The following is a 22,080-nucleotide window of genomic DNA, read 5'->3' on the forward strand; positions in this document are numbered from 1 at the left end:
TTCAGTTGCTATAAATAAAGGCTGTATATATCAAACATGACTTAAAAGAAAATTTACTTCCTGATTTAACACCTTGAATTTGGGCCCCTGTCTCTTTAAAAACTCTGCCTTCAGGAAGTCATCACAACATGCTCTTCTAGTAACCCTTTTACAACATTTTTATCAACTTTGGGCTGAGAAGTAGCTCAGCATATGTGCAGTTCCGCCAGGCGTTTGCTAATTGCTGCTGGCTAGTCTGAAGGAGCAGAGTGAGGGAGTCAGAGGGATGAGCGCCCCTCAACAAGTCTACTACTTTGACTCAGCTTCCGAAAACTTCCAAGTTTCCGGAAGCTCAGAAACTTAAAAACTGCAGCCCTGAGGAGGAGCTGCGTCTTGAAGGCGGGGCTAAGTCCATCCAGGCGTTTTGCACAGCTGAATGGTTGCCATGCAGATTAAAGGATTTCTCAAACATGCATGAAGGAGTCAAAGCAACACTCCAAGTATGATTTTGGTGAGGGAATAACATTAAAAAGTTGATTTTACACAACACTCCCCTTTAAACTCGTCCACCTTCAATGACGTCTTCCTGCTGCTTCACGTTTCTCATTCATGTTCTGACTTGTTTAATTCATTTTCTCTCCAGGGTTTTTCCACTTCCACAGAAACTTCTTACTCTTTAAACCAACCTCACATTTCTCTTCTCGTTAAATAAGTCCTTCTTAAATCTGCGTCCATTTTTCCATCACTCTTCCATGTTCAGAAATTTATGTCGATTATCTGGAAATTTGCTGCTTGTTAAATTTCTGATTCCTGGCCGTTATGACCCAGCAATGCCCATGACCTAAAAACTGAACTTTTGGTCTTGTATGGCTTTCTTTGGACAGAAAACATTTTAATTGACAAAAAAAAACAAAACTGATGACAAACTGCATTGATGTGTTTTTTAATATAGATTTTTACTACATAGTCTGCACTTCAGGTTTTGCTTCTCCATAAGCATTGGTTTCATATCTTCTTTTTTTATTTAATGGTATTTTTATTTTATAGACTTTCCTAGCAGCATTGTAACACTGCAGTCTCTTCTCGATTTTAAAATATATGAGCTGATTTCTAAGATTATCTTAGGAGAAGCATTTGATTTAGAGCAAGAAATGTTACTTGCAATAACTGCACTTTCAAACAAATAATACTGTCTCATACTGTTTTAGTTTTTACTCCTTTTTGTACTCTTTGTTTTTCTTTTACAAACCCTGCTGTAGGCACAGAAATTGTTTGTTTGAACACTCTGAACTGGTTGCCAGTCAGTCACACGCTATATTTACATTTCTGTTTGAACCTTTTTCCTATTTTGTCACTGCAGAGTGAAAGGTATTTCATTAGGGATTTCTGTGACAGACCAAAACAAATTACTGAACAATTTGGAATTTAAAGCAAAATTATACAGTACTGTTATTTTTTTTTTATTATTATTTTACAAAGAAAATCTGAAAACTGTGGTTTTTGTTTGTAGTCAGCCAGTCTCAGTCACCACTTTGTTGAGTCATCTTTTACTACAGTTACACCTCATGTAAAGTATTTCCTTCAAGTCAAGCTGAAACTCTGTCAGATTGGAGGAAATACATACATAAACGTGAAGTTTTGCCACAGATTCACATTTATTTGGATCTAAACTTTGACTGGGCCATTTTTACACGAATGAGGATGGCGTAATTCCAACTTTGACCACTGGGTGGCGACAAACATCCCGTATATCACTAGTGTACATTTTTCTGAACCAGGCAGATAAAATAATTACACAAATTTAATGGGTAAATGAAACAAAAAATAACTTAAATCTTATTATGTATCAAAACATTTATCAAAAGGAATTTTATTTTTTGCTTTTAAAAATAATTTTGATCTTAAAAAATCAGCGAAAAACTAATGAACGTATCACGAAAAGTACATTATTCAAACAGTCCCATATTATTTTAAGGTTGTACTAGTTCACTTTTGTTTATTTAACACAATATGAGGTAAAAAAAAAAAAAAAAAAAAAAAAGAAACATAGACAACAATAAATAGCATATTGCATTAGAAGGCTCAGAGAAATTATGTAAATTCTCCACTGACATAACAAACGTTATATCAATCTATCAGTGCCATACCATCATCTATATGCAAAACAAATTAGAAACATTGACAACATAAAGTTTACATATTGATTTATTCGAATAAACAAAAATAAGTGTTTGAATAAAAACAGCTGCAACGCAATAATTAGATGCTCTTTATTTATGTATTTATTTAGTACAGGAATATTTTTCAGCCAAGTGAAAAAACATATTCCCTAGTTAAGCATCCTATAATAGAAAATGTATGAAAAATCAAAAATTGTTTCATAAAAACAGATTTTAAAGTTAAACAAATCTTGAGAAAATACTTGTTCAATCAAACAGAATGAACAGACCATGTTTAAAATGTATTTAAAATGTCTTCACATCTGTGTTAAAGCACTTTTTGGGTTCATACCTTCCATTAGATACAGGGATAAAATTAAAGTTCCTGACATTTGATCATTTAAATCTTGTAACGGAAGTCATAGTTTGCAGAGAGGTTTCAAATGATTAAATGGAAACAGAACTTAAAATTTAGAAAAATATGTTCAAGTAATGCACATTTTAGTTCTATTGCCGCACACAGCTTCCCGCCCCAACATGGCGGAAGCGTTGACGTCTCTTGGCAGCAGTTTATAACTGTTTTCAGTGCAGTTTCACCTAGCTAACCATTGGCCAATCAACTAGCTTCAAGAACACGTAACAGCCAATTGGACCTTTGTTAGAAGCAAATTAACCAATCGGAGGCTATGAGGGGCGGGTCCAACACTCCCGGATGCGTGATGGATTCCAATGCGGCTTCTGAAAGCTAACACGTTTATCCAACGGTTACTGTCTTTGTAATGCGAAAATATTTATTTTGGGGATTTTTTACGCTTCAAGATGGGGTTGCTGACGATATTAAAGAAGATGAAGCAGAAGGAGCGGGAGATGAGGCTTCTGATGCTGTATCCTTTTCCGTAACGGCTAGCTAAAAACAAAGTAGCATCCAGAAAAATATGCAAAAAGTAGAAAAAAATGTGAGTATAAAAAAAACAGTTGTTTGCTGCAGCACTTACATGTTTTTCTGTTTTCTTATCACAACACTTTATACTTGAAAAGGCTATAAATATTTAACAATGTAGATAAATGAGGATGTCTAGCTAAGCTTAATTGTAGCATCATATTTAAAGGTAATTCAAAGTGCTTTAGAAAGAACCGTAGGATCAAATGTAAAGAAATTGACATTAAAAATGTTTAAATAACTGACTTAATGTCAGACAGTGAGAAATAATCTCATTATAATTGTCCACTATATCAATGGAAGAGATGGTTTGAGCCTCATCCTTCTCACAGTTACACATCAAATCAAAGGGACCAAAACCAGATGGAATAATTGTACAACATGCAAGACCTCAACCAAAAAAAGGAACAAATCAACTAATATAGTAGAGCCAATCCAGCGTCCTGCCACCACAAGTGGTGCCATTCAAGAGTACAACCCTGGTTTTGATGGTTTTCTCAGAATTAACTGGTTTAAATTTGGTTTCTGGTTTGAGGATTCTCAATAAAGTGCTATGGCAGAATATTAATGTTGCTTTATTTAGTATTTGCTATACAAAATGACAAAAATAAATAAAATAAAAAATCAAACATTACAAATAGTAGTGTTTTTATGAAGCTGTGTGGAGTTTCTTTAACTTTGCTCCCTGCAGAGGTCTGGATAACGCAGGGAAGACGACCATCCTGAAGAAGTTCAACGGAGAAGACGTCAGCACCATCTCTCCAACGCTGGGCTTCAACATCAAAACCCTGGAGCACAGAGGGTCAGTAACTCTCAGTCCTGGAGGACAAAAGCTTTGCTTTTCATTTTTAAGACCTGAGAAAATCATGTGTGACAGGAAAAACCTTTAGCGTTATTTAATCTGGGTGTTGGAAGTAATCATCTGTGAAAGAGTGCTGAATTTCCACCTTGATTCCACTCTGACGTTTTTCCAGCTTTAAGCTGAATATCTGGGACGTTGGAGGTCAGAAGTCCCTGCGCTCCTACTGGAGGAACTACTTTGAGAGCACGGACGGGCTGGTGTGGGTGGTGGACAGCGCTGACCGACTCCGAATGGAGGACTGCAGGCAGGAACTGAGCGCGCTGCTGCTGGAGGAGGTTCACCTTACTTCTAATTCTGGTTAAAGTCATAGAAACTATAGTGATGAAACGTTGGTTTGTTTTCTTGGCAATAATCAAGAATTACAAGTAAGTAGGTGAGAGTTTTACATAAACTAGTCTTATCTCAGTTGATTGAAGAAGAACAATGTTGGCAAAACAAATCTGCCACTCTGGAAGGAAATAATTAGATTAGTAGGTAGAGCTGAAACGATTAATCGATTACTGAGATAATCGTCAACTAACTTAGTAATCAATTAACTGTTAATAGGAGTATAAAGACTCTAAAAAAGGCCATTTGCTGAAAGAACAGACTCAGAGCTATAATCAAAACTGTTAAAAAATATATTTTGTATTTGATAAAATATGTTTAAAAACATTTTTGTAAATATGTTCTACTCAGAACTTGTGACAATTTTAGGTTTTTGGTTCAAATTCTGTTAAAAAAATGTTAAACACATTTTGCTATCCAGTTATTAATCAGTAATCACTACACTGTGTCGATAAATCAACTAGAAACTGCTGAGCTTTTCAGATGTTAGAACATTTTTTAGCTGCAGATGTATCCTTTACCACAAATGATCAAATGTTCAGTAAAGGAATGAATAATTTAATGTGTTTGTATTTATTGTATAAGTGTGGTTAAGTGAAAAATCTGCAGGATGTATAAATGTTTTTTTTATCCAATCAGAATAATTGAGCAGTTAGTTCCAGCTCTATTGCAGAGTCCAGATAATTTATTTCCATCATCTTTTTTCCTGTTGCAGAGATTAGCTGGTGCAACGCTGCTGGTGTTTGCCAACAAACAGGATTTACCAGGAGCGCTGACCAAAGAGGCGATACGAGAGGTAAAATAAAACAAGTCCCAGCTTTTCTAAATGGGCTCATTTTATGTTTCTTTTCTTTTTAAATGCAGGTTTTGGCTCTGGATGACATCAATACTCATCACTGGTGCATCATCGGCTGCAGCGCAGTGACAGGAGAGAACCTGTTGGCCGGAGTGGACTGGATGTTAGATGATATTGCTGCAAGGATCTTCACTGCAGAATGAGACTCTGGTTCTGTTAGAATTAGAAACCTGGACTTTTGTTTTGCTTTTGTGTTATAAGAGATGTTTGAGTTTCTTTATTAAATGGTTGTCTCTATGATCAAGGTTCTGGTTCTGAATTGACTTTCAGGTAAATTTTATATCTGCCAGGCAGAAACTTAGCAAAAGGTTTAAATCCCATCCACAACCCATCTTGGTGGAAACTACATGTTTTATTTACAGCACCATTTATGGATCAGAAACATGCAGCCTAGAACTAGCAGCTAAAAGCTAGTGGTTCTGGTCCACCTCTAACTCCCAGCCTAAATTTGGCAGATGGCTACATTTTCCAAATGTATTAATGTGTGCTGGTCCATTTACAGGTTAAGAGGATCCAGATGGAGGCAAAGCTTTCATTATGTCTGCTTTTATGTTCCAGACAGTATTAATGCTTGTATATTTTTGCAACAAAACTTCTTAAAAACAAACCAGTATCAAATCCAGCAGCAAAATTAAAGTGCCTGAGGAGAAAAGTATGAATGACTCCTTCCAGAGTCCAGAACTCATTTTATAACCTTTTTCTTAGTTTAAACCCATTGTGCCCCCTGCTGGTTAAAACTGATATAAACTAGAAGTTTAAAATGTGTACAGACAGGACAGCACAATAGTTAATTTTATTGAATCTCAAGTTTTCTAGGAATTAAAAAGAAAAAAAAAATGTAAATCTGAGTTTGAATTGCTGCCATTTTTCTTGAAGAAAAATCAGATTAATCTTCAGTGATTTTTTTTCCTCATGTTTGACTTGAGTTCTGAAATTTGTTTCCCACCTACAACAACCCTTGTATACCAACATAAAATTCTAATGCAGTTAAATTTTTTATAGAAAAAAAAAAGACAATTTTTATATTTTGTCAGTTTTAATGCACAGAAAACAATAAAAAAAAACAAAAAACAGCAAGTTCTTCAGATTCCGCTGGAGTCCACCTGCATTAAAAAAGAAGAAAGGAAGATTTTAGATAAACAAGACTATACAGGTGGTGGGATGTAAAAGTTTAGGGAGCTAATAAATGCCACAAAAATCAGAACAATACCAATCAGTCATTGATTCTCAGACTGGGGCGGTACCAGAAACTCATCACGATGCAAGTGGTCGTTTCTAAAAACGTTAAAATTCGAAGAAGCTCCGATACTCACCAGCAAACCTCAAGCCAAGACGTCAGGCTGTCGAAAAGAAAGGCATAGAGTCAACGTTTACTTAATAGATATATACCATTGCAGATGTGCAACCCATGAGAGAATCAAAGATTTCAAGCCTGGGATGTGATCAGCTTTTGTTTTTCAGCCAGAACTCCATCAGAACTCAGCAGGTCACCTTACACCTGAGAAACTCAGGGTTCTCAGTGCCAAAACTGAGCCAACAGGAGCGGAAACTAGCTGAGTCAGGGTAGGACGAGTTTAATGGTTCGGAGTTTCATCACTTCTACAATCCCAGGCACATCAGTTGGTTTTACATACCTAAAATATAGTCTGGTCAGAAGTTTCATCGTCCTCAAGAAGAAAACCTGCAAAAAGCAGCGAATTAGAGGCCGAGTGACGACCGGACTGTGACAAACAGTGAACTTCGTGGATCAGAGGGGGATACCAGTCAGTCATTGCTTCTCAGACTGGGGTGGTATCAACAAGAAAATCATCATCTCCATTAGAATATAACTTTAAAAAAAGGGAACCACTACTTCTGAAAATGACAACAAAAAAAGTAATGTACTTTTGTTGGAAACCAGTCACATGAAGGGTTTTGCATCACCAAACTGCACAAATTAAATATTTAATCACATTTTCAAATTTATTGGCACTTTATTCGCCTACTGACCAGTGGAGAAAATGGTAAACGATCCCAATAATTTAAACTCAATAACTAGAATTAATAAGTTAAAATTCTTAACTTCTCACTATAAATGATAAACGTCCACCACTAGCTGAGTTACAATTCATAAACCACTTTGCATTCTTGTTGGTTGTGCAGGAGGCTCCACTTCTGCTTTTCAACAATGTAGTTGTATAATTGTGCATCTGTCTGAAAGCTCAAAATAGGCAGAACTGAGCAGATTAAAATCTCACTATCCAAGAATGATTTTGTGCAAAGAAAAATGCAACACGTTTCATATAGCCAATAGAGACACCCTAACCATTACAGGTCCATTTAAAAAGCTTCTTCAAGATACTCACCAATATGGTTCAGTTGACCATTTCCATCTGAAAAACAGGAAGGACCCAAAGTGATGATTATGACATTTATTGGATTCTGATGTACAACCTGTAGCTAGAACGAGGTCAGATGTTTGTTTCAGTCAAACTCAACCAGAACCTCCAGCTCCATCAGAACTCAGCAGGTTACTTTACACCTGAGGTTCACGATCAGGCTTCTCAGTACCATACTGAGTCAACAGGGGGGGATACTAGCAGAGATGGGGAAGCCAGACAGCCCCCAGACTGTTTGTGTGCCATACATCATTCCCGTCCCCAACAAGGTCAATGTGCTACTTTGTTCTGTCCCAGTCAGAAGGTTACATTCACTCAAGAAAACTGGGCTTTTAGTGGTAGAGTAACACATTTCAACCAATTGACCCAAACCATCACTTGGATAAAAGCACAACATATCAATTCAAAAGAGAAGATCTCCTGTAGTAGTTTGTGTTACAGAGGCTTTGAAGAAGCCTCTGACTGGAGCTCTGTTTCCATTATTATTACTCAAATTAAAATGATGAAAGTCAGAATGACTTCTCTCTCCTGCACCAATTAAAAATCAGACATTGATAAATCATAATAAAGGGTTGGCACTCCAACATGTTTATTTCAATTAAAGATTTTTTTAAAAGTAGGCCAATTAATCATTAAACAAAATAGACAATATATGCAAAAGTTCAAGCCGGAACCCTTGAATATGCAACTTTCTGGTGCTACTACACTGCAGAGTGATGGAATAATTCAACTTTACCTCAAGTTTCTTACCGATTAGAGAATTGGTGCAAATATTGAGTTAATCAAACTTCTCAGTTTCTAGTTTGAGGTCAAAGCTTAAACTGAACAAATTGGGAGGAAACTCAAGATTCAACACCAGCCCAGTTGGTGTTTAAATAAAATTTTAGCTCAATCCGCCTGGAATCCACCAGTTCATACATGCATGTAAACCTTCTGACCAGAACCTTAGATCAAACACGGAGGAAGAAAAAATACTCACCAATATGGTTCAGGCAACTTCAACCTGAGAGGAGAGAAAGGAAAGTAAATCAGAATTAACATTTAAAAACTGTGAAGTAATGAGTCGTATTCAAGTACGCCACTAATTAAAAACCACATCAAGTTAAAGAGACCAACATTCCAAAGATTGTATAAAATAACTGAAAAACTAAACTGACAAAGGTTTCTGTGTTGAACTATTGTTGTTTTCCAATGAAAAATTTGGACTACCCACTTAGGAGAAGAAAAAAAAAAAAAATTTAAAATCCCTCCAAAGTCAAATTTCCTATTGGGAAACTGGGAGCAACTCCTGACTACCCCTAGTTACCACTTGCAAGGCAGACTCCCTGTTTCAATATGGCCGCTCCTCACATCAACAGTAGTAAGATGTGGCGGAAACACATTTATCTAAGAGACGTCTTAAAGGGACAGCATTGTGTTTCTCTAAGCACATGGCACCATTTTACAGCATCATGTAGTGACCGTCCCCTTCGGTTGTTCCTGAAACTCTGAACTGTTGCCAACTGAAAGTGACATTTGCATTTGGAAAGTAAAGCTTTAACTGATGTTTGAGCGTTTGGGTTGGATCAGAGTAATACCAATCAGTCATGAATTCTCAGACTGGGGCGGTAAACAAGGAATCTTCACATCCACCCATCCGCTGTTAACCATTATTGAGTAGAACCGACCTCCATCTGCGCTTCGTTCCAACGCTGCGCTTCGGGCGGCTCCTCCTTCCTGAAACGCAAACAGGAAGTCATTTACTCCAAGCCGCCATCTTTAGGGCCAATCAGTTTTAAAAAAGGTCAAATCCCTTCAACCCGTTTCCAATCAGACTGTTGGTAGCCCCAACGAGTTGTCCCCTTGTTGCCGTAGCAACGCCAGTGGGTTCACCTTTTCAGGTCTGGCATTGGCACACGGCGTAAGACGCGTGCGGGTGTCATCACTATGGAAACCAAACAGTGTGGCTATATTTCCCCCTCTGAAGTCACATTGCTCACCTGGATGAACGCCAGTTATGTGGAGGGGAACCTTGATGACATCACTTCCTGATTTTGACCTGAAAGAAGGACAAAAGGCGAGATTAAAGGACTGAACTGGTTAAATAAAGGTGAATAAACGCTGAACTCCACTGATGTCAGATTTTTTTTTTCTCAACAGCAGTTCAGACGAACGAGATTCCAGATTTCTCATCATTTCCAGCAGATCTACAGGTTAATGGAGCGAAAAACCTCAAATTTCCAGATCTTACCTTCAAAACAGGAACTCTCCATCAGGTCGGCGAAGCTGTTCTATTAAAAATAAAAACATTAGATCAATAAAAAAGGATCAGATCACATAAAGAGCCTGAACAGACAGATGAATGCAGCTGCTCAGGTGTTTGGATAATTTTCACATCGGGTCAAAGTGAGCTGAGTAGTTTTCATCACTGAAGCTGCATTAGAGCTAAAGTTCTCCTACAGGGTGGAAATCAGCACAAAATGCTGGTGAAATCTTGTTAACAAGCCACAGTGAAGCTTTCCTACTATTTGATGTTGTAAAATCTCATCCAGACAAGACAAAGGATTTAGGTAAAGTTTACACAATTGTGTAGGATGCTACAGATCTTCAGAAAATGTAGAAATAAATAAAAGATTTATGCAATTAAAGGGTTACTGGTGAACAAATTCTTCAGTTACTCATCTGCATGTGCAAATCTACATCCTGTACTATTAAAATCAGAACAATTTGTACCCAGCAGTGGCTTGTAAAGACTTAAAGGGTTCATTTTAATCACTCTAGGATTTACAGAATATGTAGATTTAAAAATCCTTACCGGGACATGTTTATGATTTTCCAGGGCCAGATGTCAGCCACTTTAGATTCACTGCAGGAGAAAAAGCGATTAGATCAGAACGAATAGTCTCTGCAGGCATGCTAAAGGTTTGGATGTTTGATCAGGGCTTTGGTGACAAACTGCCATTTGACATTTGAGTCGTCCAGGAGATTAATGGGTGCTAACCCATGTCATCCTTTCAAACAATACGACTTTCATTCTGAAACTAAACAGCGGTAGGATGTAAAGTAAACTTACCTATTAGTGAAGCATTTATCACAGGTTTTCATCTGCAACAAAAATATGCAAGTTATTAACTTGCACAAGCTTCTCCTCTGGTCCCAAATGTTAATCTCAGGGCAATCAGATTAAAAGTTGACTTCATTATGTTCAGGCATATGCTTGTCTTTAAAGGTAATCATCAGATTTACACCCACAGCTTTTATTAAACTTTCAACCTCATTTCTTTACTCACCTCCACTAGGTTTCCAATTAATCTCCAGCATTTATGATGTTATTGGGGAACAAATCCTGCAAGAAAAAACACTTCATCAGGTAATGTCTTAAAATAAAATATACATTGTTCTGTTTTAGGGCTGGTTCAGATAAATAAGCTGTCATCAGAAGAGTCAGGCATATGCTTGTCAGTTATAAAATCATCAGTTTTAGCCTTTAGATTAGTGGGAATTTCACCTAAAAAGCAGATTACCTGCTGGGCTTGAGGCGTTGATCCTCACTGAAGGTGTTGATCACATCTGTGGGAGAAAAGTGAATAATTAGGACCAACTTTAAACCAAAATAAAAGTCAGGAATAGTTGATGTTTGCTGGAGCTATCATGCTACTCAGAATCTGGTAAAGGGGTTTCTTCAAAGGTTGATTCGGTAAGAGAGAGTTCAGAAAGATTCATCACTGCAGCAAACAAGCTCCACCAGACAAAGACTGAAGGTGTGTGTGTGTGTGTGTGTTACTGGTTATTTCACCCCTTAATTTTATTTAACACATGACTTGTTTTCTCTTTCCTATGGAAAGAAGTCAAGTAATTTTCCACTCATCAGAATGGATGGCTGCCATTCAGGAGGATTTTTATTGATAAAATATATTTCTTAGGAACCAACTGGTCCAAACTGGTATGTTTGGACTGGAAATTGGGTGTAGTAAATCTTTTGAGGTCGACGCCCGCCCTGTGGCTGGCGTCGACCTCATGTTTCTGTGTGTGTTTTTTGCTCCAATGTGATAATAAATTTTGTCAAAATGAAACAAACACTGTAAAATCACAAAGTTTAGGATGTTCTGAAAATAATGATACCAAACAAGGTAAGGTAAATAGTTTTTATGGTGAAAATATAAGGGTAAATTCAAAATTAGACCAAAACGGCCATTTAGACCCAAGACTCCAAAGGGTTAATAAAGGACTGAAACACAAACAAAATGAATACTCTTTAGCAAAGGAAATTGATTGGAAGTTTTTACGTACCAGATTAAGTAAGATGAAATTAAATTGTAACAAACTTTTGGTGAAGAGGTGAACTAACCCAGAACCACGTATGAAGCAACTTTAACTTTAATCCCATTTCATCTCAATGTTTCTGTACAGCTTTGCAGGTGTTTAAGTGTTTAAAATATGCTGCAATGATTAAAATCAAAATCCATCCAAAAATACTTTGAATTCAACAACAAAGTAAATGTGGCAACTCGTATCTTCCTGGTATATCATAATAAATCTGAAAACTGTTGCTGTACGACAGCCTTATGACCGTTTTCACAGGCTAACCAGTCAAATTCTGGGCAGCAGAGACCAAAATTAAACATGACCTGGACGCTGCTAATCGATTCCATTTGCTTTTGACACTCATCTATAAATTTCTATCTGGCTGTACGGTTAGAAACCAGGCAGAAAGACTAATTCAGGGATAATATATAACATTTAATTATAAATGGCACGTTTTGGCACCATAATGTGTCTATTGTATGGTTAGAGAGAGGAACAGGGGGGTGGTAATATAAATAACTAAGAAATAGGATTCAGCCTATAATGCTTCCTAGTTAAACGCTAAATTAATAGTTACCTTCTTGTGCAAGAAGCCTCAAAACCCAAACCTGGAAAAAAAAAATAAATAAAAATTAGATTTCAGTATTAAGAGACAATAAAAAGCTTGTTTCTGGTGGCCTCATGCCACTCAGAATAATTGAATTGTCTTCAATGGATTATTCAGTGAGAGAGTTCAATTAGAACATCACTGTAGCACGAGGCAGCAAAACACTCAAGATTTTAAAAATACTTCATCCTCCCATGTAAGATGCAGACCTCACCTTTGGCAGCAAAGCGTGCGCCATCTCTTCTTTGCTGAACGACAAGAGCATAAATGTTAGCATGCTAAGTTAGCATTTTTCCCAAGCAGCCAACACGTGACTGGACCATGCGACCCACCCAGGCAGCATGGATTTAGTTGTTGAAATATACGACTAAAAAGGTGAAAACGCAACGTCTCTCATCAGAATAATAAAAGTGCAATCACAGTCACTCAGAACAGGTCTGTAAAAAATTATCATCATTGAGAGACAATGCAACAGCTAGCAGCCGCGCCAAGCGAGCAACGGCCATCGCTTTATTCTAGCTGGAAAATATACATTTCTAGCCGAAGCTTGGCGAAAATGATGAAGCAAAAAGCTCAAAAAGACGTTCTGAATTAAGTTTGGAACATTCAGAAAGCAAGATTAGAATGATTTAAAGGCGGATGGTGGAGGATTGTTCTCCGCTCCGTCGTGCTGCACCGTTGGAAAGCAGCGAAGTTTCTGGATTAATTACACCTTAAAGCTAACTGCGGGCCGCAGCCATCGGTCAGCTGCAGTTCCAATTCTATTTTAGATTATTTGCGTATAATAACACAATCGTATAAAATAATGTTTAGAGGAACTATAATGAAGAAGGAGATAACTCATCTTACCAGCAGCAGAGGGAAGGAGGAAGTGGGAGAAGAATCCGGTGCGTCTGCTTTTTATGTCCCCACTACTTTGGCTCCTCCCACCCCGGAACTTTCAGCGGGAAAACGACTTTATGAGCTTTATTTTTGATATATTAAGATTAGACCACGTTAAAGAAAGCGTATTGTAGCAAAAGTACGGTATTTCTTTTAAGAAACATATTAACTTGTAAATATGTTTAAAAGCGGCGAAACGTTATTGCTGACGTCACTTCCGTTTCACGGATTTTGACCACAAGGTAGCAGCAGAGCCATTCAAAGCAACCACTTTATACTTCTGCTCTTACACTTTTTATTTGACACGAATAATTCTCTTGATTCCGCAGTAATGATTAAAATAAATTATTAACCACGTAAAAGAATAATAGATTTAAAAATCACTCGTTTTTTCAGTTACTCAGAAAAAAAAGAATGTGTTCAGCAGAAATGTACATATTCTGCAATCTGCATATATTTTTGCAAGATGCAACTGGAGTAACTCAACACTCGCACAGACAAACCTACACAACCAACCAACTGTTGATATTCCACCCAGGTCTGCATGGTCTAGGGGGCGCCACAAAAAATTGTGCCCTAAATCATGAAAAGATTTTTTTTCATTGCGTTTTTGCATGTCTAATCAACACAAACAGGCACCCCGCTGTATAAAGTCCTTATTCTTTATGGAGTGGAAAGTTGTTAGTATTATTGCTGCAGTGAAAAGGTCTTGTGTGTACATTTGGAGCTTCTTTGCATGGATTTTGCATGTTGTCCCTATCTAGTTTCTTTCTGGGCATTCCAGCTTCCTTCCACCATCCAAAAACATTAGTTGGTCTCTCTTAATGTCGCCACCTTTCAGCCATTGATTGTTGAACACTGACAAACGTAGCATTAAGCTGTTGTAGTATGCACAGTATTTTTATGCTTGCACCAAATTAACGCACTGCTGCTTACATTTCAAAACAGGATCAGCAGATTTTGGATGTAGATCCAGGATTTCCTTCTTAATCTTTTCAGAGATTAAATTATACATGCACAAAACTTGCTGCTGGATTTGTTGCATTATGTTTGCTTAAGATAAGTCATCTTTATTTGAGGATAAATAAAGATGACTTTATTTATCAGTCATGCTGGATGTAGAACTACAACAGCAGGATTGTTTTGGTCTAAATCTGATTCATGTGGGGGGAAAAAACTAGTCTTTAGTTATAAATATGCAATTCTTTCACTATGTTCAGACAGTGTCCTGCACAGTGATTGGCACCCTGTTAAAGATGTATGAAAACTCTTAAGATGTTTGGTTTGTTTCTTTTCTTTGTTTTAATGAATTTGTATCTTAAAATTTGATTACAATCTAATTTTTTCTTAAGAAATACACAGTTACTCAACCTACTGATTATCAGAAAACACTGCCAGAGTTATTGAGTAACCTTAATAATAAAATAAATTATAAAATAAATGTCACCTAAATGTTTTTTGTAATTTCCAGTAAATGTTTTAATAGGGTGCTCTATTACTTTAAGGATATACAGAACATGTTTTTAAGTAAACTTAGTCATTATAAGTGTCTTTTATGACATGTTTTAGAATCTTAATCACTAAATACATTAAAAAATGCATATAACATTAATAATTAAGACAAAAACTTGAAAAGTTCTTAAAAATTTATTGCAAATACAGTTTATTTATACAAAAATCAATCGTCAACAACTCTTAAACACACACTGAAGGACACCAAGGTTGTATTAGTCCCCAAAATAAAAGAAATCTTAAATATTAAAATATATTTAAAATAATTATTTACAAAGCATTTTGTATAATTTACACACAACTCCTGTGGATATAAATGTGTTGCATAATAATGTTTTAAATAATTTCATAAGGAAATAAATACATAGGATAAACATTGCCATTTCTCTGTGCAAAAAAACACCAAGAAATACACAGCTTCTCAAATTGTTGTCTTTTACACTAAGTTGTAGTTTGTCCCTTCAGGTTTCTACAACCTTCATCAGAACAAAATAACAGGAATAAAAAGTTGTAGTTGATGTTTTTCTGTGATGGCATGTAGGTGTTTAAATATTTTTCTATAAATACTGTTAATCAGACGCATTGAGTGCGGATATGAGTCAGAAACATGCGTAAAGTGGTTGTGTGGGTTTGGGTGTGTATCCAGACTCCATAACATCACCTGATCCCTGATCAGACATAAATAAAAAATGATGATGTCTCCAAAACAAAAACTCCACCGATCAGTCATCGCTGCTTATGAAATCTTCGGTTCCTTTAGCAGTTACACATCAACGCGTGAGCGGTTTCATCATGCCAACCCAAAGGAAACAAAATATCATCACTTCATGCTCCTGACGGTGAGTTGAATATATAACAAAAAAATATATATTTTTTTCACTCTTTAGAATAATGTAGAAAATAAAAGGAGCAGCTCAGTCACAAATGTTAGACTTCAATGCAAAATCCACAGCTTCGCTCCTCTAGGTGGTAAAATAAATACCTGCAGTCTGAAAACTGAAACAAAGCGATAAGGCTGCACTGAGCAATTACGACTCAGTAACAAACATCAGTAATTATTGCTTATGTAACCTAATCTAAGGTCCTGTAAATGTCAGGATTGAAGCTCCTGTCCTGATTTCATTATGTTGGATTTTAAAAAGTCCAAGTTTTTCTGCTGCAGCTCTACTGAAACTCAGCCAGCACAGACGAGTGCAGGCTCTTCTTCTTCAGCGAAGGCGAGGTCGATGTTGGCGAGGAGGCGTTCACAGGAGTGAGCGTGACGCTGTAGAGGTTGGTGATGAAGGCCTCCCAGCCACGACGAAGCGCCCGGTCAAACGCCTGAAGGAAAAGAAGACAATTATTAAACATGAATTAAACGTGGAGATTGTGCAGACTAGTCCTACTTTAGTTACTTTGGATTACATTTTAATGTTTTCTTTTATGCTTTTTACTGCAAGATTGTTCATATCTCTCAATGCATTTTGTTCTGGTCACCTGTATAGTTCAATGGAAACTGAAATTTCCCTGTTAGGAGCACAAGCTGCCTATTGTTTCTAAAAGTGGGGCAGCTATGTCACTCTTTTCTGGGAAAGGAAAGTAACTAGGAAATAAAGTCTAATACTAGTGGGAAATTTACATTTCAGGGACTTTTACCAGCAGGAACTTCAATAGAACCAACAACAGTGAAAAGGATCATCAGAAGTCTCAAAAGGTTTGAAAGAAACAAGTTACCTAGAAACACTAATTGGGACGTTAAATAGCAAATAATATGGATCGTCCCATTTATTACCAAGGTCTGGAAAAGCTAAAACAGTGTTTCAAAGAATCTTTGCTCAGAGTAGAATAACCCAGTCCCCACACGAACAATTTAGACATTTAGACTTTGAGCCGGTGATCAAATGTGGCTTTGGTACCTTAAATAAAACAGAAGATCTGCTTGGAGGGTTTCCAATGAATAATTTGAAAAAACAGAATAAGTCTGTCCCTGAGATACATCCAATAATAATATCAAAAATCACTAAAGCATAAGTGTAAAGTTCTCAACCAGTGGAGAAGGGGCAGCTAGTGGTCTTCAGAAGATATTTGTCCAAAAAGAGGTTTTCTCAAGGCACAACGATGTTTATTAAATCCCTTAATGCAGAAGTAAGTTGGCAACAGTGAACCAAGATGAGGGGCTTGTGGATATTTTTACGCCCTCTTGCAACATTTGTTTCTTTTCAACTGGTGCGGTTTGCTTTTCACACAGCACTCTGTCAAACAAACCAAACCATTTGAAGACCAAGAACCACAGAAGGAAACAACACAGAAAACTCTGAAGAAGTCACTAAACAACTTAATCTTCACAAAATATAGACAAAAATGGAGTGGCGTCAGAGTTTTGTGGTTGTAGGCTTTCTTTTTTGTCTTTGGTATAAAAAAAACCACAAGCTACTTCTCCTGTTAGCGCTGAATTAGCATGGTTGTTTTGGTTGTATTTACCCAGAATGTCCCGCTCAGTAGTCCACTTCCTGCTTTTGGAGCGGTCTATGGTTTGTTTGGAGTTCGCATTCGAACGCCAAATGGAGTTCACTTCAACCAAACTAAGATAGGTTTTTAAGAGGACTAGAGTTTGCTTTTTCAGTCTGCATCAGTGTTCGATTGCAAATTCAGACCTCCACAAATGAAGCAAACTTTCTAGACAAAGCAGAGTTCAATTAAAGCGGACTAAAGTTTCAAGTTTGAGAAACGCTTGGATTTGCTAATTGATATGCTCAAAGAACAGCCAACCACTGAACAACAACGTTTTGTACTTTCAAAATCTAGTCTGAAAGATTTCCGGAGAGAGTCAGACATGATTCTTGGCGCTTGGGTCAGTGGAAAAACTTCATATTTGGCCATTTTCAAGCTGAAAAAGTCCTAATCTGGTGGTACAGGAGGTCTGACTGTGAGAATTATGCTGGTAGATTAACATCAGAGGAATGTTTTCACTCCATTGGTTTGATAGGAAGGCTCTCGTTTCAGTCCACTGATCAAAGAACGAGGAACCGGAGACTCAGGAATGCCACCTCGGAGTGAACGCGTCTCAGTCGGAGCAGAAAATCTCTACGACATGCGAGAATGGTGAAAGTACACGTTTTGCGCAGCCTGCTGACCTCTGTCCCCTGGTTTAATTTTTATGACCCATTAAGGGTGAGGTAAAGGAAAAATTGCAATTAAAGTGTTCTGATATGCACCAGTGGCTGCTGTACTTTGTCCCAGGTGGTGATGTACTATTAAGGTGATATGAAGGGTTTCCTTGGTGATTAATAACCAATGATGAGCCAGAACTTTGCCCTCTTGTTCCACATGCTCGGTTACGTAACCTTTAAGGGGATTAAAGTTTAACCAAGCAGCATAAATGTGGAATTTGTCTGACATCTTAAACCGGCAGAAACAAAGTCTCACCTTGCGATAATTCTTCCTCTTCACCATTTTCATCCCTTCCTCTTGCTCCTTCTTCATCTTCCTCTCTTCCTCTGACTCTTCCTCCTCTTCTTCTCTCCCTCTCTTGTTGTCTCGGATCAGAACCCGGTCATCCGCAAACTCCCGAACTTGGAAGTGAACAAGGCCAGTTTCCTTCACCATTTCTTCCTCCGTCTTTACCTTCATCTTGTCTTCCTGAACTTCCGGGCTGGACTTCTCGTTTTGGGTTTGGTCCTCTTCAACCTTCTCGTCCTTCTGCTTCCTGCTGGTGCTTCTCCTCCACCGGCTGCTGAGGCGGCTTGGCTTTCTTTGCAGGAGAGTCTCTCCGTCGTCCTCAATAACCCCAAACCCGTCCACGTCTTCGTCTGCCAACATGTTGGGTACCATCGTTGAAGAGGAACCGCCATCTTTAACCTCAGCCTCAACGTTACCTCCGCTTATTTCACACCCGTCGTCTGTGGCGGGCTCGGGTTCATCAAGGCGGCCGTAGAAGCCGCTGGATTTATCAAGGAATTTGGGGGCCCGGATGGAGCTTCGGGTTGAGGTTTTCCTCGAGTTTCTGCCGATCGTCATCTTGTCTTTGCTTTCTTCTTAAACACTTCCTTGTTTGTCCTAAAACAGAAAAGACGTGACAGATTAAGAGATTAACATCGTTACATAATCCACCAGCATTCTTTAGAAATGACCTATTAAGCTTCCTTGAGCAGGGTAGGATATATACAGAACATGCTCATTGCATTTTTTGCACAATAATGAGATTTTAGTCTGGTCACTTCTGCCTATTTTGAGCTCCTTACAGAATGAGCTGTCACAGAGACCCTAAAACCATTTCCCTCCAACTCTCAAATGTGAAAATCACCACAAATTTATGTGCAATTATACAACTGAACATCTTTGAAAAGAACAAGTGGAGCCTCCTGCACAACCAACAAGAATGCAGCAAGTGGTTTCAGATGGTAAATCAACAACAAAACACTTGTCTTTTCCAGCAGCCATTGTACAGAGCATACAGCAGTAAAACCAGCTGACCAAACATTTTGTAGCTCAGGCTGGGCTTCGCTGGGGTAGCTAGGTAGTGGCATAGCGCCTGCTGATTTGTGACAATATATTCAGAAGTTTTTGCATAAGTTCAGTTTCCAGACACCAAAAAACAGTTGTTTTTTTAAGCACTTTTACTGTTTTTAGACCAAAATGGAAGTACAAAAATGTGTCAAAATTAAAATTTTGCATAGCAGGTCCCCTTTAAATTAAAATTTTCTTGACCTTCAATCAGCTCAGGTCACTCTCGAAGAGTCTGATGCTAAAAAGAGATAAAACTGAAAAGTCAGTACTGTGAAAGATTATTAATGGATAATTCTGGTACAAATTCCAGCTTCGTTGGTACAGATTGTGCAAAACTCTGCAGGTTTATCAGTGTAGATCAGCTGCTGTGGATTGTAGAAGGTCAATGTCAGTGTTATCAGGGTTGTCAGTAAGCCGGGTGTCACAACCAAAGGCACATTGTTCTTACAGATAAATACAAACACAGACAGTTCGACTTTGATATTCAGCTCTCCTGCCATAGGCAAACTAGTATCCACAATCACCAACTTCAAACTGAAAGGCAAAGTTGAAGCCAGGACACTTTTAGTATGACTCACAAGTTACTAATAGTCAGGATGATATTATCTAAAGCAAAATACCATGAAGTCTTAGCAGGTTTGGTCTTTATTTTAATTGGACAAAATAAACTAGACTTAACTGTCTGTCTGACAAAGTTACTTTAATTGTTAGGGTGTGGTTTAGGTTTTAGCATCATGGTTCATATAGGAGCCTTAAACAGGAGCAACTCATGCAGCATTTGATTCATCAAAGTGTGAATCAGTCTGATGCTTTGACTGCAGCTGGGAGGGACTGCAACAAGCTTCTAAATATGTGGTGTTAATACGTCTATGATCTTAAATCTGGGAATAGCTTCAAACCCACTTTTATTGGGTTTTCAATCTTAAAATCCAGTGGAATTGGCTAACTGAACTAATCTGTGAACATGCTAACTACTATTAGCCTTACAAGCTAACATTGCATTTTGTAACTATGTGTTCACTAAACATACTATATGTTACACATGTGTGAAAGACTTAACGATTGTCAGATGAGAATAAAAATGTTTTAGTGCAAATGTCACGTTCTAAGCAAGGCGGCCATATTGGATTTTGAGGTCGAGGTCAGTGAGAAAACTTTGAATTTCTCATGTGGGAAGAAACTTACCAAATGTTAGCTTACTTTGTCATGGTTTCTATCACGTTACACCAGTGGTACACAAAGTATGGTCCAACATTTGTCACCTTTTAATGTTTGAATACATAAAACAGAGATGTGCACTGTAGCTAATGTTGCTAAGCAGCAGCATCACTGACTGAAGTCAATAAAAGAGGAAATGTTCTTTCATGTGGAACAACTTAAATTTCTTAAATGTATCAGCAGTTGGAGTGAATGCTACACACGTTTCCCCATGTTTTTTGTTTTCTTCTGAGCTCATATTTTGGGATTAAACCGGATGAACCGTCAACCACAGCGGATCAGAGGCAGAACCACTTTGCAACGACACCTAGCACCACCGGTGTTCTTCTGCCCAACACAAACCAAGTAATGGAAAAGCTGGTCTTCGTAAAAAACACATTTAAAGCATAATATCTGCTTTAAATAGATGTTACATTATCCTCCTTCAGAAGACGCCCATTTTGAAACTAAACAAAACATCTAAATGTAAGGTGTTTTTTTTTTAAAACCTAATTTGACTTTATTATTATTTCCTGGTTTTGATTAGTCAGCTTTTTAAAAACTGTGTAGTTGTAAAATTAACATAGAAATGTAGCTCTGCTGTTTTATTTTAGTCACCATTTGAGTTTTTACGTTTTCTATAACTTACAGAAGAAAAATCCTAAACTTTACAAATAAAAGGTGGTAATTTACATCTTTTTAAAAATTATTTTAATCTTTTTAAGATTGGTTTTCATGATAAGTATAACTGCTGGTCGCAGACAGAAATCATTCTGGATATAAATTAACTTGTAACAGCTGAATTGAATTAATGTAAAAATAAAGAGTATTGTAAAGTCTTACCTGCTGTTGTCCGGAATCCTTTTCCTGCTCTGTGTGTGAATGACTAAGGACGGCTCCCTTTAACGCACCACAAGCTCCACCCCCAACGTGACGTCATTAATGAGCTGATCTGAACCTGCAGCAAAAAAAAAAAAAAAAAGTTCCTATCAGGGACTCTGTGTCCTACTTTTCAGACAAACCTTCTCTTTACGCTTTTAGAGATAAAAACAAAAGTTCTGCACTGAAAACTAAAACATAAACTAAGCGTGTCTACAGAAAGTTTTATGTTCAAACTCTTTAAGATCTAAAATATGCAGCTATTTATCTCTGCACCTTTTGCAGGCTTCCTGTTGTCAGTGAATAGTAATAATGTTGACCCTGAACAGCTGTCAGAGATAAATTAAAAGTCTCAAAGGTTGATCAACCAGTTACCTTTAACTCACATTACATCAGATTACAGGCTGGGGAATCTGGGTTAAAAATAACATATCTGATTGTTTCGTAAGAGATGTGATTTCTGATTTTAATCGCTTGCTTTTCTAAGAAAAAAAAATACAGAAAATATCTGAAGTGTATTCGGGAACTAGAGATTCGTGTTTAATTACGAGAATATTCAGTATATCAGCAGAATATAGACGCTACTTTACCAGAGAAAACATCTTAAAATTACGACAAAAATAATTATTTTATTGAGAAAAAGAAATCCTGCTGTGGCGTGACCGATCTGTTATGTAGATGTTTCTTTCAAATAGTTGCACGATCCTTTCAAAGTCCTGATACTGATAATAAT

General features: G+C 37.4%; 2 protein-coding genes, 1 long non-coding RNA gene and 6 other non-coding genes across 11 annotated transcripts; 1 reads left to right on the plus strand and 8 right to left on the minus strand.

Annotated features, from left to right (window-relative positions):
• Positions 1-2,835: 2,835 nt before the first annotated feature.
• On the plus strand, positions 2,836-5,363 carry arl2 (ADP ribosylation factor like GTPase 2). Its single transcript, XM_005814820.2, has 5 exons — positions 2,836-3,022; positions 3,770-3,880; positions 4,053-4,215; positions 4,983-5,063; positions 5,132-5,363. Exons 1-5 carry the CDS (start codon positions 2,958-2,960, stop codon positions 5,264-5,266), a joined length of 555 nt encoding a protein of 184 aa, XP_005814877.1. The 5' UTR covers positions 2,836-2,957; the 3' UTR covers positions 5,267-5,363.
• A 760-nt stretch (positions 5,364-6,123) lies between these two features.
• LOC102238428 lies at positions 6,124-13,296 on the minus strand. 2 transcript variants are annotated; one of them, XR_002753949.1, is made up of 15 exons: positions 13,242-13,296; positions 12,607-12,640; positions 12,363-12,393; positions 11,005-11,050; positions 10,771-10,826; positions 10,554-10,585; positions 10,296-10,346; positions 9,732-9,771; positions 9,481-9,539; positions 9,169-9,217; positions 8,481-8,504; positions 7,469-7,495; positions 6,758-6,804; positions 6,437-6,463; positions 6,147-6,226 (listed from the first exon to the last, which is right to left on the minus strand). It is a non-coding gene; the product is annotated as an uncharacterized LOC102238428 (long non-coding RNA). The 2 variants fall into 2 exon arrangements; XR_002753950.1 differs by having other exon boundaries at positions 6,124-6,226; positions 6,437-6,804; positions 9,732-9,766.
• LOC111611271 lies at positions 6,316-6,388 on the minus strand. The gene has a single exon (XR_002753972.1). It is a non-coding gene; the product is annotated as a small nucleolar RNA SNORD31 (small nucleolar RNA).
• Positions 6,865-6,943, minus strand: LOC111611273. Its single transcript, XR_002753974.1, has one exon. It is a non-coding gene; the product is annotated as a small nucleolar RNA SNORD31 (small nucleolar RNA).
• Positions 9,061-9,134, minus strand: LOC111611272. The gene has a single exon (XR_002753973.1). It is a non-coding gene; the product is annotated as a small nucleolar RNA SNORD31 (small nucleolar RNA).
• On the minus strand, positions 9,306-9,431 carry LOC111611274. Its single transcript, XR_002753975.1, has one exon. It is a non-coding gene; the product is annotated as a small nucleolar RNA SNORD22 (small nucleolar RNA).
• Positions 9,613-9,680, minus strand: LOC111611269. The gene has a single exon (XR_002753970.1). It is a non-coding gene; the product is annotated as a small nucleolar RNA SNORD30 (small nucleolar RNA).
• Positions 9,848-9,914, minus strand: LOC111611268. The gene has a single exon (XR_002753969.1). It is a non-coding gene; the product is annotated as a small nucleolar RNA SNORD29 (small nucleolar RNA).
• A 1,606-nt stretch (positions 13,297-14,902) lies between the features above and the next one.
• LOC102217220 lies at positions 14,903-21,409 on the minus strand. 2 transcript variants are annotated; one of them, XM_005814823.2, is made up of 3 exons: positions 21,312-21,409; positions 18,192-18,821; positions 14,903-16,106 (listed from the first exon to the last, which is right to left on the minus strand). In XM_005814823.2, exons 2-3 carry the CDS (start codon positions 18,780-18,782, stop codon positions 15,951-15,953), a joined length of 747 nt encoding a protein of 248 aa, XP_005814880.1. In that variant the 5' UTR covers positions 18,783-18,821; positions 21,312-21,409; the 3' UTR covers positions 14,903-15,950. The 2 variants fall into 2 exon arrangements, with proteins under 2 accessions (XP_005814880.1, XP_023202921.1); XM_023347153.1 differs by lacking the exon at positions 14,903-16,106 and having other exon boundaries at positions 16,113-18,821.
• Positions 21,410-22,080: the final 671 nt, after the last annotated feature.

Source organism: Xiphophorus maculatus, chromosome 14, assembly GCF_002775205.1.
Source record: "Xiphophorus maculatus strain JP 163 A chromosome 14, X_maculatus-5.0-male, whole genome shotgun sequence".
Lineage (NCBI taxonomy): Eukaryota > Metazoa > Chordata > Actinopteri > Cyprinodontiformes > Poeciliidae > Xiphophorus > Xiphophorus maculatus.

Coding starts and splice junctions, on each gene's coding strand:
- arl2 (XM_005814820.2), top strand. CDS start 2,958: ATGGGGTTGCTGACGATATTAAAGAAGATGAAGCAGAAGGAGCGGGAG. Junction 3,881..4,052: donor AAAACCCTGGAGCACAGAGG/GTCAGTAACTCT, acceptor ACGTTTTTCCAG/CTTTAAGCTGAATATCTGGG. Junction 5,064..5,131: donor CCAAAGAGGCGATACGAGAG/GTAAAATAAAAC, acceptor TTTTAAATGCAG/GTTTTGGCTCTGGATGACAT.
- LOC102217220 (XM_023347153.1), bottom strand. CDS start 18,782: ATGACGATCGGCAGAAACTCGAGGAAAACCTCAACCCGAAGCTCCATC.